Source organism: Macrobrachium rosenbergii, chromosome 3, assembly GCF_040412425.1.
Source record: "Macrobrachium rosenbergii isolate ZJJX-2024 chromosome 3, ASM4041242v1, whole genome shotgun sequence".
In the NCBI taxonomy this organism is placed as follows: domain Eukaryota; kingdom Metazoa; phylum Arthropoda; class Malacostraca; order Decapoda; family Palaemonidae; genus Macrobrachium; species Macrobrachium rosenbergii.
Window position 1 is genome coordinate 90,312,368 of NC_089743.1, and position 16,535 is coordinate 90,328,902.

Genomic DNA, 16,535 nt, shown 5'->3' on the forward strand with positions numbered 1-16,535 from the left:
AATATATTAACTTTCTACTGAATTGGGTCTAGTAATAGAAGGAATATTATTATGGCATATATGTTTATTTTGCCTTTTGATTTTTTCATCACCTTCCCTCTGCCATATAGGACGACAAATGTTGAAGAAAAAATGTGGATAGTATACATTTTGATAAAATGAAAAATTTCCTATGCGTTATAACTGTAACCTGTAATTAAAGAATAACAGTTCTGTTAAAATAACAAATATTAATGACAATAAAATTAAACAACGTTGATAATATACTATTAAGAAGAGATCATTTTAATGTACAAAACATTGACAATGAAAATTATTATAATTAATCATTTTGATATTAGTAATATCCTTCTTGATGTTATTACGGTTTTGTGTTAATGTTCTTCTAGTTAAGCATCATAAGGAAGTGAAATCTTATCAACAAATTACCAGCCATTCCTGGGGAGAAGATGTACGAACTTCTACCCATAAAACGCGCGAAAAATGAATCTGGTTTTTTGAAACCTCTTTCTTATCAGCGAGCAGAATTTCCCACTGAGGTCGCAGTGGGAGAGAACTCAATATTTTTCCAAGACAACTTCTTGTTGACATAAAAGGGAAATGGAACGGCGTAACAGTAAACAGTATATAAAGAATACAAATGAGAGCGTCTGATAACACAGGTTGTATTGGATGAGGGCTAACTCTGGGTAACTCGTGAACTTTCCTTATCAGGATTTACGGTTTTCCGCGCGAACTGTGCAGGGGAATAAGCTGCTTTGAAACATGAGCAATTGGGCTTATATATATATATATATATATATATATATATATATATATATATATATATATATATATATATATATATATATATATATGTGTGTGTGTGTGTGTGTAAGTATGTATGTGTAAGTTAATGTGATTTGAATTAGTTATGTGTGCCTTTAAATTGGTGGGTAAAAATTTAATTTGAGATATAAAATTAGTTATATATATATATTAAATATATATATATATATATAAATATAATTTAGATATATATATATATATATATATATATATATATATATATATATATATATATATATATATATATATATATATATATATATATATATATATGTGTGTGTGTGTGTGTGTGTACGGTTTGGAAGAAGACAGAGAGAGTGCGATAGAACCAGTTACCACCAAGTTCCATCAATAATCTCCGTAGACAGAAAAGAGTGAGGCGAAGCAATTACCCAACATCTTCCTCGATCTCCGTACCGGGAACGCTGACGGAACCGCAATTAAAGCGTGAATCATCAGCCAAAGTAGCAGACTGATTATAGACTGATTATAGGCGAAGCGCTCCTTCCCCACGGAACCCCGATCTCTCCAGCGTGGGAACTGTTCCTGGCCTTTGAGTGAAACTATCAATCGAATGATCGCATACCATCGTCCTTACGCCACCAAACGCCGCTGGGATCACAGTACACTGCCGTCGTGAAGTTAGTTTTACAAGCAAGCGTATTATCGCCCCTTAGGCGTTCGGGGCGATTGCAATTACTGGCGTTCAGTGTCAAGCGGAGATAATATTCGGCAGTGCCGCTCAGCGTTGGTTATGGCGCGGAATTACATCGGTAAGACGATTTCACTTGTGTTGTGGATGTTATCTCCGACATGTGATTTGTCCGGGCTCTTAACGTTCCCTATATATATATATATATATATATATATATATATATATATATATATATATATATATATATATATATATATATATATATATATATATATATATATATATAGATAGATAGATATACGATTTTTAGATAGATTTAGATAGATAGATAGAATATAGATAAGTATACGTTTTTTCTCATTATTTGGATATTGATTTTTTTCGCAAATAAAGATAAATTATATTGTCCCTCTTTCTAAAATTTAACGCCGTTCAATTTAGAATCAGAGAACATAATTTACGATATGATTTTTTATATAAATAAATTTTTATATATATATATATGTGTGTGTGTGTGTGTGTGTGTTTGTGTTAATTAGACAGAGAGAGAGAGAGAGAGAGAGAGAGAATATCCTTCTTTCTAAAATTTAAGGTTTTGACCTAATTCTCAAACAAAAAATGTGTTCAGGCATCAAAGTTTTCCTTTGACCACTTTTACAAAAGACTTGATATTGTGTTCATTGTTCTTTACGTTCTTTTGTGTTTATTGTTCTTTACGTTCTTTAGTTATTAAGTAATAGAGGGATAGGGAACTTGACAATATAAAATCACTAATGTCATTGCGATAGTGAGTTTCATCGTTTATCCAGATTCAGTATAGAATATTAAAACAACCGATTAAGAGGATTGTCTGTACAATAAAACGATCTAGGTATCCTCATTTTTCTTGTGCGTAACGAACTCCACGTTTTCTCTCGTCGTCGTCCAGCCCGGACCCACGTCTTTCTCAACGGTGGCCAGTGCAAAAGAAGTCAGAATGAAGGTTAATTTTGGTTCGACCTTCAGGATGGATCTTAACGTCCTCAGCGACAGGACTTGCAGTCTGGTCACTCTCCATAACTTCATTTCTGATAGGATACAATCGTAAAAGTTAATACCGGATGTGGGTACAATTAAAATTAAAATCCTTTATCATAGCTACTTGCTAAGTTATGTCTCTTGTGATATATATACTGTATATATATATATATATATATATATATATATATATATATATATATATATATATATATATATAGAGAGAGAGAGAGAGAGAGAGAGAATAAAAATCCACCAAACTATATACCGTTTTTTTGTCAATCTATACGTCTCATTAAATCTTCTAGAAAAATCATATATATACAGTATATATATATATATATATATATATATATATATATATATAGAGAGAGAGAGAGAGAGAGAGAGAGAGAGAGAGAGAGAGAGAGAGAGAGAGAGAGAGAATGAAAAACATTTCTCCACCAAACTATCTACTGCTTTTTGTCAATCTGCAGTAAACGTCTCATTAACTCTCGCTAAAAAAAAATCATTCATTACCTCAGCATCAACGACGGTAATAATTCCACTTGCATGAGGAAACTTAATTCTCCTCAGAAAAACAAACTCGTTCTGGTGAAGATTATCATTCATAACAACGACCCAAATCATGTCTATAAACAACCGTCCCAGCATCCTGCTTTAGCTGCGACAAAAGCACAACGCAAAAAAAAATCTTCCATTTTTGATTGGCTAATAATGGCAATTTGATTTAATCAGGAGAGTGCTTGAAGAGTCAACGCTTGAAACTTGATGACTTCCTTCTTTTTTTTTTTATTTCTTCTCTTTCTTCTCTCGCCCTTTTTGTTGCGAGTAATAACTGAAAGCAACTGTGTCACGGGGTGTAGAATAACGGTTAAGGCAAGCATGAGTTAATGCAGTTACTTGGTATTAACTGTTTATTATTGACAGGTGTTTTGAAAAAAAAGAAATGAACAACACTTACGCTCACGTACACATACGCACACGTATACACACGTACATACAAATATATATCAAATATATATATATATATATATATATATATATATATATATATATATATATATATATGTGTGTGTGTGTGTGTGTGTGTATATATATGTATATGTGAAATTTTTATCACACCGTGATTTATTTACAATCATGATAGCTCAGTGGTAACGTCGACTGGAGTTGCTGGATAAGTTCTGTGTCGAGGGTTCGTGACCCGGTAGTACCAATCCATTTGTCACTTATAAATTCCCCTTCGAAGATCATTCTCCATCGGAGATATTCCCGAGGTAGCGTGAATTTGATATTAAGCGACATTTGTAGCTTCATGATTATATATGTGTGTGTGTGTGTGTGTGTGTGTGTGTGTAAGAACGTGTATATTAAACACGTGACCCTTCTCTCTCTCTCTCTCTTTCTCTATCTCTTCGTCTTCCATTCCATCTCCGTGTCGTTAATTATACCAGCAGGTCTTTCTTTTGGGCGTTTATCTCCAACCACCTCTCTTCTTCGCTGGAGACAGTCATCCGCAAAAATCCCTCGAAACTCATGACCCGAATTCCGAACCTTTCTCGAAAAGTAAAGCTAATTTATGTGGAATGCATTTGCCATTTTCCTAAGACAAAGAAAACGTGCTGTATCTTATAAGGTGTTGAATTTAATTTTTTTTTTAAATTCCTGGGCTTTCCCTAATCTCATTTCAGCGACATGCTTTTGTTACCTTAAAAATAAAGAACTCTTAAATTCTTTTTGATAGGACACCTACTTAAGCTTATCGATTTTATATAGCTGAACAGATTTCCCAACTCTAATCCATTAGTATTTTTGGGATTTTTTTTATCAATATAACGTACCTATAGTCAGGATTCATGAGGCACCAGTATTTTTTAGTGATCAAATAAGGAAGATCATTTGATAGTGCAAATTTTAGGAATGTATTACGCATTAGGGCGTTTGTTTAATATGGGTGTTCATTATATCCTTTAAGCTTAGTAATGAAGAGAGACACTTTCTAAACACATGCATATATATATATATATATATATATATATATATATATATATATATATATATATGTATATATATATATTATATATATATATACAATGAACGTCATTAACATATTAGCAAATATCATTAGGAAATAATGAATATATATATATATTTATATATCAAAATATATATATATATATAATATATATAAATTCTTTGTCTTGGTTCTCTACATAATTATTTGTGTCACAAAACAATGAACTTCATTTAACATATTAGCAAATATCATTAGGAAATAACTAATGAATGCAAATTGTTGAGCGATTTGGTTTCCCAATCAAAACGCTTTTGATGCATATATATATATATGATGATTATTATCAGTTTTTTAGTCACCAGCATGAGAACATTGAAAATTTAAACCTTCAGCCTAAAATTGGGTTCTCATACATAATCATAGTATATTGCCAGATCTCTTCATTTATTCTTGAGGCTTATGCTGTTTGTGTTCCGATAAGCCTTGTAGCGTATATCAACAAATAGATTATATATATATATATATATATATATATATATATATATATATATATATATATATATATATATATATATATATATATATATATATATATATATATATATATATATATATATATATATATATATATATATATATATATATAATAATCAATAAGAAATAATCAACACACAATCACGTATGGAACAGAAATAAATGTCTGACTCACATCAGGATCGAACCCAGGTCTTTCAATTGAAAGGCAAGGCCGCTGACTTGTATGGCCGAGTGCGCAGCGCCCTTGCATTTCAATTGAAAGACCTGGGCTCGATCCTGATGTGAGTCAGAAATTTATATGTATATATACAGTATATATATATGTGTGTGTGTGTGTGTGTGTGTGTGTGCGTGTGGAAGCAGGGGATTGTTTGCTTCTCAGGCAGATAAACTCCTCGAGAGTGCAATGGCTGGGAAGCACGCCGGCATGCGATTGGCCTCCCCATAGCTGAACCTGTCGGGTATGGGCACTCAGGCAAGTTAGCTGCCCGCTGCGACCGCAACACTGCGGTGAGGTGTTCATGTAGTTAGCCAAAGAAACCTTGATGGACTCTGACAGAAGAGAAATGGCCGCCCAAGTCCCGTGCAGCCCTTAAACGGGCAGTGGGTGCTAAGAATCTCACGGTCTCCTAATTCTTTTATTCATGCTGAAAATGCTATCAAAATTGGCAATTAGACCGTGAGAACGCTCTATCAGGATAGCAAAAATTGAAGAGTTGGCGGCAGTTTTTCAAAGTTATCAATTACAGTAGATATTTTTGCTGTGACAGAGACAAGATTAACTGGGGTCGATAAATTGGATTTGGGGAATAACTCACGTTTGTTGACGTCTAGCCGACGGGATGCAATGCAATATCAGGGAGTAGGATTGCTGTTGGGATGCCAGGCAAAGAAGGATCTGTGTGAATGGGATCCTATGGACGAGCGATTGTTGTACGCTCGGTTCAAGTCAGATCACGGTAACATCAGTCTGTTTGTGTGTCATGCACCCGCTAATGATGCACCTGATGAAAGGAAAGTTGCACTTTATGGAAAGCTGCAGGAAGGAGTGGGAAGAGTTGCTAGACATGTTTTGATTTGTATTGGAAACTTCAGTGCAGTAATGGGCTGCTCGAATGAGCGATTTGAGGCTTGCGTGGGTAAGATGGGTTTCATCTTAACTGTCTATCTTTTTGCAGTTTTGCTATCTTCTTTAGGGGTCCTAATTTCGAATACTGAGGACGGGCAGGGCCAGGGGAAGGGCTTATAGCATACTGACGAGCGAGAGTTATGCTTTCCCAGAATTGATTTTGGCAACATTCGAATAAGCACACTCAAAACTAACAGTTGCATGGACACACACACACACACACACACATATATATATATATATATATATATATATATATATATATATATATATATATATATATATATATATATATATATATAGCCTATATATATATATATACTGTATATATATATATATATGTATGTATGTATGTATAATTATATATATATATGTATATGTGTGTATGTATTATGTATATATATATATATATATATATATATATATATATATATATATATATATATATATATATATATATATAATATATAAACTATATATATATACATATTATATATATATATATATATTTATATATATATATATATATATATATATATATATATATATATGTGTGTGTGTGTGTGTGTGTGTGTGTCTGCGTGTGTAATCCTTAGCTCCGGTTACGCTTATTCGAATATTACTAAAGATTAACTTTCTGAAGAGTTAATTTTTGGTAAATATAAATGAAGCGTAATGTAGTAAAGTGTTTAAATTTTTCTGTACGTCAGAACTTAGAGTAAGGAAATAACATTATTACATTACAGAAACCCTCATTTTTTTTTTGTGATTATGAACAGGGTCCGTTGTTGAATTATCATTTGACTTTCAAGTTGGTAACTGGAATGAAGTGTTCGTGATTTTTTCTAATGAAAAATGCCTTTTCCAGCAATACCTGAAGTTTTTTGTTGACAATCCCATATATTGTCAAAGCTCCTCGATGCTTTGGGTTAGACAGCATATAGAGTAGATTTTATAATCTTGAAGACTGGTTAAAAAGTTCACTTTTCTTCAGTACAAGATACCCTACTATTCATTGACAGAGAGGTAATATATACCCACGCTGTATGTAGTTCTTCATTGGTGGGGTGGGTAGAGCTCTCGGCTAGCATGCTGTTGGCCCAGCGTTCGGCTCTCCGACCGGCCAATGAAGAATTAGAGGAATTTATTTCTGGTGATAGAAATTCATTTCTCGTCATAATGTGGTTCGGATTCCACAATAAGCTGTAGGTCCCGTTGCCAGGTAACCAGTTGGTTCTTAGCCACGTAGAATAAATCTAATCCTTCGGGCCAATTCTAGGAGAGCTATTAATCAGCTCAGTGGTCTGGTTTAAACTAAGGCATACTTAACTTCTTTGTATTTTTTTTTTTATGGAACTCATTAATGAATAACGTTTCCTCATATATTAACGACGAGTTTTTATGGGGTTAGAACAAAAAAAAATAAGCAAAAACGTTCTCTTTTTATTGCCTATATCTCATCAAGAGCGAAATTGGATGGCGGCTTTAGCAACAAAAAGGTGCCGGAATGGTCAATGGACGTCCAGAATGTGGACGAAAACGAGAGGGTTATATCGTACCTATAAAAATAATGTCGCACCTCGTTGCGAAGCCATAATAGTTTGCAGGGCGTTGCTCTTCCCTTGCATAAGTCATTGCATTTCTCAGGGACTCTAGTCGTGAATGGGATTCTGTCTTAGGGCTCATAGACGTTAGTTAGTATTGACAATATCTCTTTGATTAGCCGTCATGAAATGAACCACATATCCCTTAAAATGCCTGTTATTATAAACATTCGTCTTCGAATAAAGCTCCAGTGTATTGCTGAAAAGTTTGACAGCCTGGAGATGAATAAATATAAAAACTGAAATAGCAGTGCTCATCTATTTTCACTCTAATTTACATGAGATTTTTCTCGACATCATGGAACCCTGCTCTTAGTATTAAGATATATATATATATAAATATATATATATATATATATATATATATATATATATATATATATATATATATATATATATATATATATATATATATATATATATATATATAGATATAGTGTGTGTGTATGTATGTATATTGTATGTGTGTATGTTTGGGCAGCACGAGATTAGAATCGGTGGTGAAAATGCGCATTAGCTCATTACACATTGCTTCCGGGGATTTGAATTCGCATAGCAAAATAGGCCATTCGATCTTTGATTCCTTTGTTCCCCTTTCCTGCGACTATCCTATGCGAACGTAGGATAGCAAAACCAACACTAACCACAGTGTTTACAAAGAAGACACAGCACGAGGGTACGTTATGCATGAAGAACTAGTTTCGTGGTTCAGCTCCCACCGCTATCTCAGTGTCTCCAGGAATGGCGACACAGCTCTACCCACCTCCAGTGTGGGGCATCGTCTAACCCCCATGCCTGACCCACATCGACCTTTCATTAGTTTTATCTTTATTTTGAGCGAACGTCACATCTCTGGGAGACTGCATAATGCCGGCGTGATTCTCGTAAAAAAGCGAGCAATAAAAAAAAGCGCTTTCGTCATTAGTGTTATCGGTAACGGGGCGCGCTGAAAGGAATGTCTTTCCCGATAACGATCATACCCAAAAGGCTCTTATTATTCCATGAGATTGTATTCTTCTTTTGTTAAATGTATTCTTCTTTTGTTAATCAGTCAGCGTTTCACATTGTTAGTTGTTACGTATTTTATTCCTTTATTGTAATTATGTTTTAGTTTTTCTGTAGTATCATGAAGCACAAGTCCGGTTTTTCATTGAAGTTTTTTCTTGCAGGTAATTAGTCCGTGATTATATTATATATATATATATATATATATATATATATATATATATATATATATATATATATATATATATATTTTTAGCCATCCTACATTCTGCCTCACTTTAAATGTTTCATAATTTTGCAGAAACCTACAGGTCTGTATATTTCTCATCCCAATACTCTATGTTTTGTCTGGAAATCGTCTGTTTTCTGACTTTTCCTCTTTAATTCTCACGCCACTTCTTGATATTATTAATGTCTTGTAATTGACCTTATTGAGTGTTTTCCTCTATACGTTTTATCTGTTCAGTTTATCTTCATCTTTCATTGAAGTTTCTTTAATTCCACAAAATCCTCTTTCTTCTCAACATTTTGTTTTTATCGCTTGTTCGACTTTTCTGCACTTCATCTTTAGTTTGCTTTCCCTTATTCATCTTCCCAGTAGTATCACTGTTAGAATAATGAATCACACGACGTGATTCTCATCTACAGTGGTTGAAGTTGCTGAGAAATTTACCCGGAAGCAACGTCAGCAATTGAGACAATAGTATTCCCATACGGGAAAAATCTATTTCTTTAACTGATGAAGTTAACATCTAGGAAGCTTCATCCTCTAACACAAATTCATTTATTGAAAATAGATATCAACAATAACTTCTTTCTCGGAATTTGTATCGACGCTCGGTGCAACGTCTGGCCAACACACTATCACTGGATGAGTTACCTGACATTTGAATGCTGTAAGCCAGGTACATTTTCCGTTAATGGAATTACAGAGAAAGTGTAATTTTCATTGTCGTGGCTGGCTCAGGTTAGCTAGTTTTGCACCAGCACAGACCCTTTCCCTAATTTTGGTAAGGTCTGAAAGAGAATATGATACCTGATGTGGACTTCGGAAATCTGAGCAGCCAACGGAGGCCGATTTTTGTAGGTCGTTTTCTTTCCGCCTTGCGAAAGCTACTTGTCACGATCATTCCAAACTCGGTAGCATTTGGTAACTGTTGTGGCATCATATTTTGATTGTTAAAGTCCGTATCCAAAACGAGAAACCAGACTTTGCAAAAATATTGTGTGAAAAAACTGAGTGCCAGTAATACTGGTTTGAATTGGCACTGAAACAAAACGATTCAATGAAAACTAAATATTCATTTGACGGAATTTATTCATCAGATTTAGGATTTAGGATCCGTTAAGCTGTCTGGATTTTATAATGACGGGAATACACACTTAAAATCGAGTCTAAATGACAGGAAACAACACTGAAACAACATTTTTACGTCTGTTGACAACCATTTATTCATCTTATGTCAAATAACAGTCATTTGTACTTATTTTATAACAACAACAACGATATCAATAGAAAAATAACCTTCTAACCGGCGTCAGACATTGAAAACAATAAATACTGTACAAAATGTGTTTGAGAAAACTGTACAAAAATTTTAAGATTGCGAGAAGCGAAAATAAACAAAGAACTGACAGAAAATCGAGAAGAGCGAAATCGTAAGAATGAAGGTCTGGATGTCATGAAATAAAAGAACGGGAAACAAAAATGAAACAAAACAGATAAGTTTTAAGTAGAAACTGGAAGAAGGGACAAAGCCAGACCAGATTCAAAGAACGGAAGGCATAACATATAACAAAGGGATATCACTTAAATAGAATAAATAAATAAATAAATAAATAAATAGGCTTTTACAGTTAAGACGCAGCATCAGCTTACATTGACAAGCAGATGATTCAGTAATTAAATGACTGTAAAACTAAGAAAATCTCGAGGGCACATTCAAGTATAAAATGTGGGAATCCGGTCTTCATTTTGCGGTTATTCAGTAACTTGAACAACTTCTGGAAATGAAAACATCAACATCATCAGCAACAACGAAAAACATCATTAAATATATAAAAAACAGTAACAATAGCAACGGTAACAATAACATATAAGGCTGGTTGCTCATACAAAGCACAAACAATAAGCTATAAATGAGCTATAAATATGTTTAGATATTCAGCTGGATTCTTTGATAAGTGAATTTATCAGTACAATGCAAGTATATGTTTCTCTCTCTCTCACCTTCAACGTAATATTTTACAAAAGTTAAAAACATATTTCTTGTAGGAAATATTTCAAAAGTTATTTAGGTATTCCTCAAGAGAAACTGTGAAACGTCTCTTATCGTGGATTTTTTTCCTCATTTCAACTCCACTACATTTGTGATAATCAGTTTATCAGAATATCAGCTACAGTACAAGTCTGGGTAACTTGAAAAGGCATATCATCTCAGATATATAAACTATCAATTAAACTAAAACATATATATCATAACATGTAGTATGGATACCGTACATTGATGAGAATAAGACATACATTTACTGAAAACAATTATAAGAATTGAGTATTGCAGTTTGCAGGCAGTCTTCAAAAATGTCTGTGTATTAAACGTTTGCAATCAAAATTAACGTTTTGTAATTGTAATAAATTACACTTGCTAGATGCCGTTTCATTCTACGTAATGAATACTAGCATTTATCAAACTGCTTTGTCCTAAGACGAAACCGCCAATTTAAAAAAAAAGTAAGTCATTCTGTTCTTTACAAACGAATCAGAATGACATGGCAAGTCTTGACGGCATTTTATATATAGTATTGCACTTCAGTAACTTGAATCTATTATGGAGCGTGGATTCGCATTCGCAAGGTGCGAGATTCGATCCCCGTTTTCCGCGCGCCTGTGTACCCAACTACCCGACTGTGGCTGGGTATGAGCGTCAAGCCGGGAGTCAAAATCTGGCCTATAAATCTGTCACTCTTGTAGCTTCCTGAAATTTATTGCAGTGGTTTTTCAGTCTGCTTCTTTGCCTTATAAACACTTTATTGAACGTTTTTTTCCGCGGGTGAATATATTTTCCTTTTTTCATTACACAAACTACTTTCCACTATAAAATGGCACTTCTTGGTACACGCGGAATAAAGGAAGATAAATGCATTTGGCAAAGGCAATCGTGATTGTTCACATCCAGTGTTAGTTTGTATCATTTTGAGTATGAGGGGTAAATGAAACGGACTTGACTAAAGCACGCAATCTGTCACAACATTACCCGAGACCAATAGGCCAGGGACATTAGTGCCTAGTTAGTCATCGAGTCACGACGTATATGACAGGCTTGGGAGAGTAAGAGAACTCAGAGTATTGTCGTCGTATATGAATACTGCGGAGTAGATCCTATTCTTAGGAATGATCTTAACAGTAATTACAACTTGTTCTTAGAATCTACACAGGAAACACAGTAGATATTGAAATGAATTAATGTATGCATGTGCACAGATATATGGCAGGACGAATCAGTAAACAAAATGAAAGCAAGACAATGCAGATAATTACAATAGAATTACTTCTGTTAAGCGGGGCTGCTTGACGAGGAAAATGTACCAGGAAACGTACATACTGGTTCAAATGGTGAATCTATGCTACAGAAATATGTTCATCCCATGACGTGGACCGAGGCAGCTAAGACTGCTAGTGGAGAAGTAGTATGGAGTACTAAGATGGCCTCCCGTCCGTATACATGTATGGTTCGCAAACCTGCGCCACCACAAACTCTTTCTCCTTCTTCATTCACGCCACCGACGTGTAAGAAGTGTGTGGTGCATTCTGGGTCACTTGGGATGTAAGCCGCCCACACCAATATTGTCAGACCTTTTCCTCCCCTAGGCCCAACTACGTGCCACGCTGATGGCTTGTGCTGCGTGCCTGGCCACCCCACTATCATGGCCGGCAGAGCAACGTCGACGTTCCAAACTCCTTGATGGTCCACAAACTCATACTCTAACTGGAATCCTGTCTTCACATCCGTGCTACCTCCCATGAAAGTGATCACAGATGGTACATCCAAGAGAATATAATAAGGGTACGTGCTTCCTGTCAATGAAACATTGTGAGTTGCGTCTGTTAAGTTGAGGTAATCAGTTTCTGGTAAAAGATCTATGTACTTCACTTCGATTAGCATCGCTGACCGAGACGTCCAGGTGCATGTCATTGGCCCATGAAATGGGTCTGGGTGGTTTGGAGAAGACAAAGTGCCAGTGGGACTGTCATTACTTATTTCACCCCCACATCCTCCAGCTCTGAATCTGAATTCTATTGGCGGCAGCGCAGGAGTGTTAATCAACAGTAACAAATCTTGCGTGGTCATGACAACTGGCAATAAGTCATTGTTGCAGTATACTTCACCCTGGCTCAAGAAACCTTTGTCAGAAAGAATCACACTGCCCTCCTTACACTCACTTGTGTCAGGGATGCGACGCACACTGTCTGACCTCCTCTTTGCAAGTGGTTCAAGCAACATTACTTTACCTTCACTTGGCCTCACACGAAACAGACAATAGTCAGTGTTTGGGAAAAAATCGAGCGTTGAGATAGTTCCTTCTCCCACTACTGCTGTGTCAATATCAGCACCACAGCCTGACACAGTTGCTCTCACTTCAAACTGGAAACCATCACTCACTCCTCTGGAATCAGATTTGAATATCACTCGCAGCTGATTTCCAACACTGGTGATCACTGATCCATTAACGGACCCTGTAAAAGAATATATTCGATTGTGGCTATATAAGGGATCAATGACCTCTAATTTATCAGATGCATGAAGTTCCAATTTCTTTATTTTCATTCGGATTCTGTCACTGATATTTGTAATATTTGTTTCAATCTGCCAAATGCACTCTGTATAAGTAGGATACACATTGCCATAGCCAGGCGATTCTATTATAATTGGTGACTCATCTTTCAGTGTAATAATACCACCGCAATCAAGAACATTGTATCCAATCTTGTATCCTTCATACTCATTATTACTTCTGGTTTTGAACTTTATAGAAAATGGAGTATCCATCAGCAAAGTATAGGGAGTGGTGTTATCCTTGCAGGATGAATAATAGTTTCAGCTCCTTCTTTCACTATAGTAAGAGTATCCAGGGATGTGTTCAATGGGATATCAATGTTTTGAAATTCCAGAGCAACCGTCCGATTAAGATCACTACCTTCAAATTTAACATCACAAGATAATCCAGCTGGATATGTATTCAAGTTTTTGGATGTGGGTGTGACGATTACTCCTTGACTACCAGGTCCTACAATGAGGCACGTGGTACACAGGTCTGTAACTGGCAGGTCTTTCATTACCTGCACTACAAAGCTAACTGTTCTTGGAAAAGGTTCTACGATGACTAGAAATTCTTTTTTGGTCGCCAATGACGTGATTAAATCCTTTGATAACTCTCGTAATGACTGGAATGATCCGTCTGCAGATACGCTGATCGTGTTTAAGGCTCTTTTACTTGATGTTGCAATGTCAAGAGCTATTCTGTTACCATCGCTTTTAAACCTAAAGACGCAAGTGGTTTTATGGTCCAGTGATTTTGATTTCAAGATGATCTTATCATCCCCAACGTTAAATGTTGAGCCACAGGTAAATTTGACCGGATTGATCAGTACCATATAGCTATTGGCATTTTCTGATGATGGTACGATAGGATTTATTGTGAATTCGGAACTGGTTGTTATATAAGTCTTCTTCCAATCAGATGAGCATAGTTTGGTAGCTGTGCCTTCTTCAGTATCCAGAATTTTCACAGGACATGTGATTTGAGGCAAAGAGAGTAAGGTGTACCTTACAGCCAATCTTTCCTTTTTGTTTTGTGACCTCTTGATTGTAATGGGACAAGAGGATATGCCACCGTTGGTAACAATCAAAGGCCTTTTCTTAACTTCCAGTTCAGTTCCGCACTCAGAGTACGTAGCATAAGCATTAACATGAATGACAGCTCTCTCCTCACTGCTCACGACCATGTATCTATCTGATGGGTCAATGAAATTTATTGTCCTTGCGTTATAGCTGAACAGCTCGTTATACACGCCTGTCTGAGATATGCGAACATTACTTACGCGTTTAAAATCAAGAACTAGAGTACTGTTTTTCCCTCTGACAACCCAGACGCATTCTTCTTCGTTCTTTGAGACACGCAGATTTATGCTGGTTCCCGGGGCTAGGACTGTATTTCCGCCACAGTGAGATGAAGCCATTCCTCTTACTTCAATCTCAAATTCTCTTGCTGAATCATAAAAATCAGAAGAAAACTGGAATTTGATATTGTTACCAGCCGTCATGATCGATTCGCCTTCCATGTTCCCACAGTACCACTCGGTGTTGTTAATGAATTTATCTGTAATCGACAAATAGTCACCTTCAGTACAAGGTAGTTTGTGCTCCAAACCGAATTTCTTAAAAATTATCTTGAATCTTTCAACAGAGGTTTCTCTAACGTCGATATCACAGACTGTAAAACCTGGATAGACATATGGAAGTGGTGGAGATTTGAGTGTCCAGACATATCTTTGTGTCTTGGTTAGTACACATTTATTTTCTCTCATTCTCTGTATTCTCGCGTAGATGGAATAACCTTCATAAACAAACACGTTGCGAGAGTCACTTTCAAAATATAGTTTTAGTACCTGGCTCTTGGTTCTGTAACTTTCCTCTTTCAGGGTGCCACAGTAAGTCCTGTTGAAATTCTGCCCTTCGTCGATTATCGTCAATGAATCAAATCCGCACTCGGAATGTTCTTCAACATCAAATTTTATGAACTGTAGTTTAATGATATATTCTTCTCCCATGTCATGTTGCAATGTAATGAGGCATCTTGCATTGTCATCATAACCATTCGGGTACTTACTGGAATTGATGATGAAAGAAGCATTTTCTTTCATGTCAATGGTGGTGTTACAAAGCCTAACCTTCTTGACAGGGAAAACCTGAAATTGGGCTCCGGGCTGAAACTCGTCCTTCCTCAGTACATTTTCGGCAAACGAGACAGAGAACACTTTTGAAACGTACACTTTCTTGATGTCAAAGGGTTCCATCGCACCAAAACTTTCTGTCGTAACCCTCAGCATGTCTTGGAGTGCTTTCTCTCCAAAATAATTGACCAGTTCAAGGGACACGGCTGACTTTGAGGTGATGAGCCAGTGGCACCTTGAACCTACTATGCTTGCTGGAGTTGTGAAGAGAAACGTCTCGTTACCAATGATGTCATAGAGACCTCCACAGGTTGTTTTCAGTCCCAAGACCTGCAACTTAAACCCCTTCCTTGTGATAGTGTCATCACTGTTGAAGTTGATCGTCAAAGAATTACTCATGGAGAGTATCAGAGGGTCATATTTATCGCCACAGAATACCTTTGATGCACCGACTGCATGGTCAGTAATCGAAAGGTAATCGTTAATGCAGGTCCCTTGCTCAATGGCAAAGTCTAGAATATTCAGTTGAATCTGATCAAAATTTGTACCTAACTGTGCAATGATTGTCCACGTGCATCTGGCACCGTTTGGATAATTATTTGGATAGTCTGGAGAGGTTATAATCTGACTTTCATTGAGAGTGATGACTCCCCCACACTCAGTTTTCGACACGACCCTCTTGTTTGGTGACCAGTTAGAGTCATTTTTGTAGTCGGCTGGGTTAATCGCTTGCAAGGAATGGTCGCCATAATTGGTTATAAATTCATCGATGAATCTCTCTAATAATG

At 35.9% G+C, this 16,535-nt stretch overlaps 2 protein-coding genes across 3 annotated transcripts in view; one reads left to right on the forward strand and one right to left on the reverse strand.

Moving 5' to 3' along the window:
• The window catches only part of LOC136827457 (uncharacterized), a 106,030-nt gene that overhangs the window by 19,042 nt on the left and 70,453 nt on the right, over positions 1-16,535 (forward strand). The window lies entirely within an intron of this gene.
• Positions 10,228-16,535, reverse strand: part of LOC136827441 (cubilin-like) — a 46,620-nt gene continuing 40,312 nt past the window's right edge. The window contains 2 exon segments of the mRNA XM_067085049.1: positions 10,228-13,854; positions 13,857-16,535. The exon segment at positions 13,857-16,535 is cut by the window's right edge and continues 372 nt beyond it. Of these exon segments, the coding sequence (XP_066941150.1) occupies positions 12,434-13,854; positions 13,857-16,535 (4,100 nt within the window). The 3' untranslated portion in view covers positions 10,228-12,433.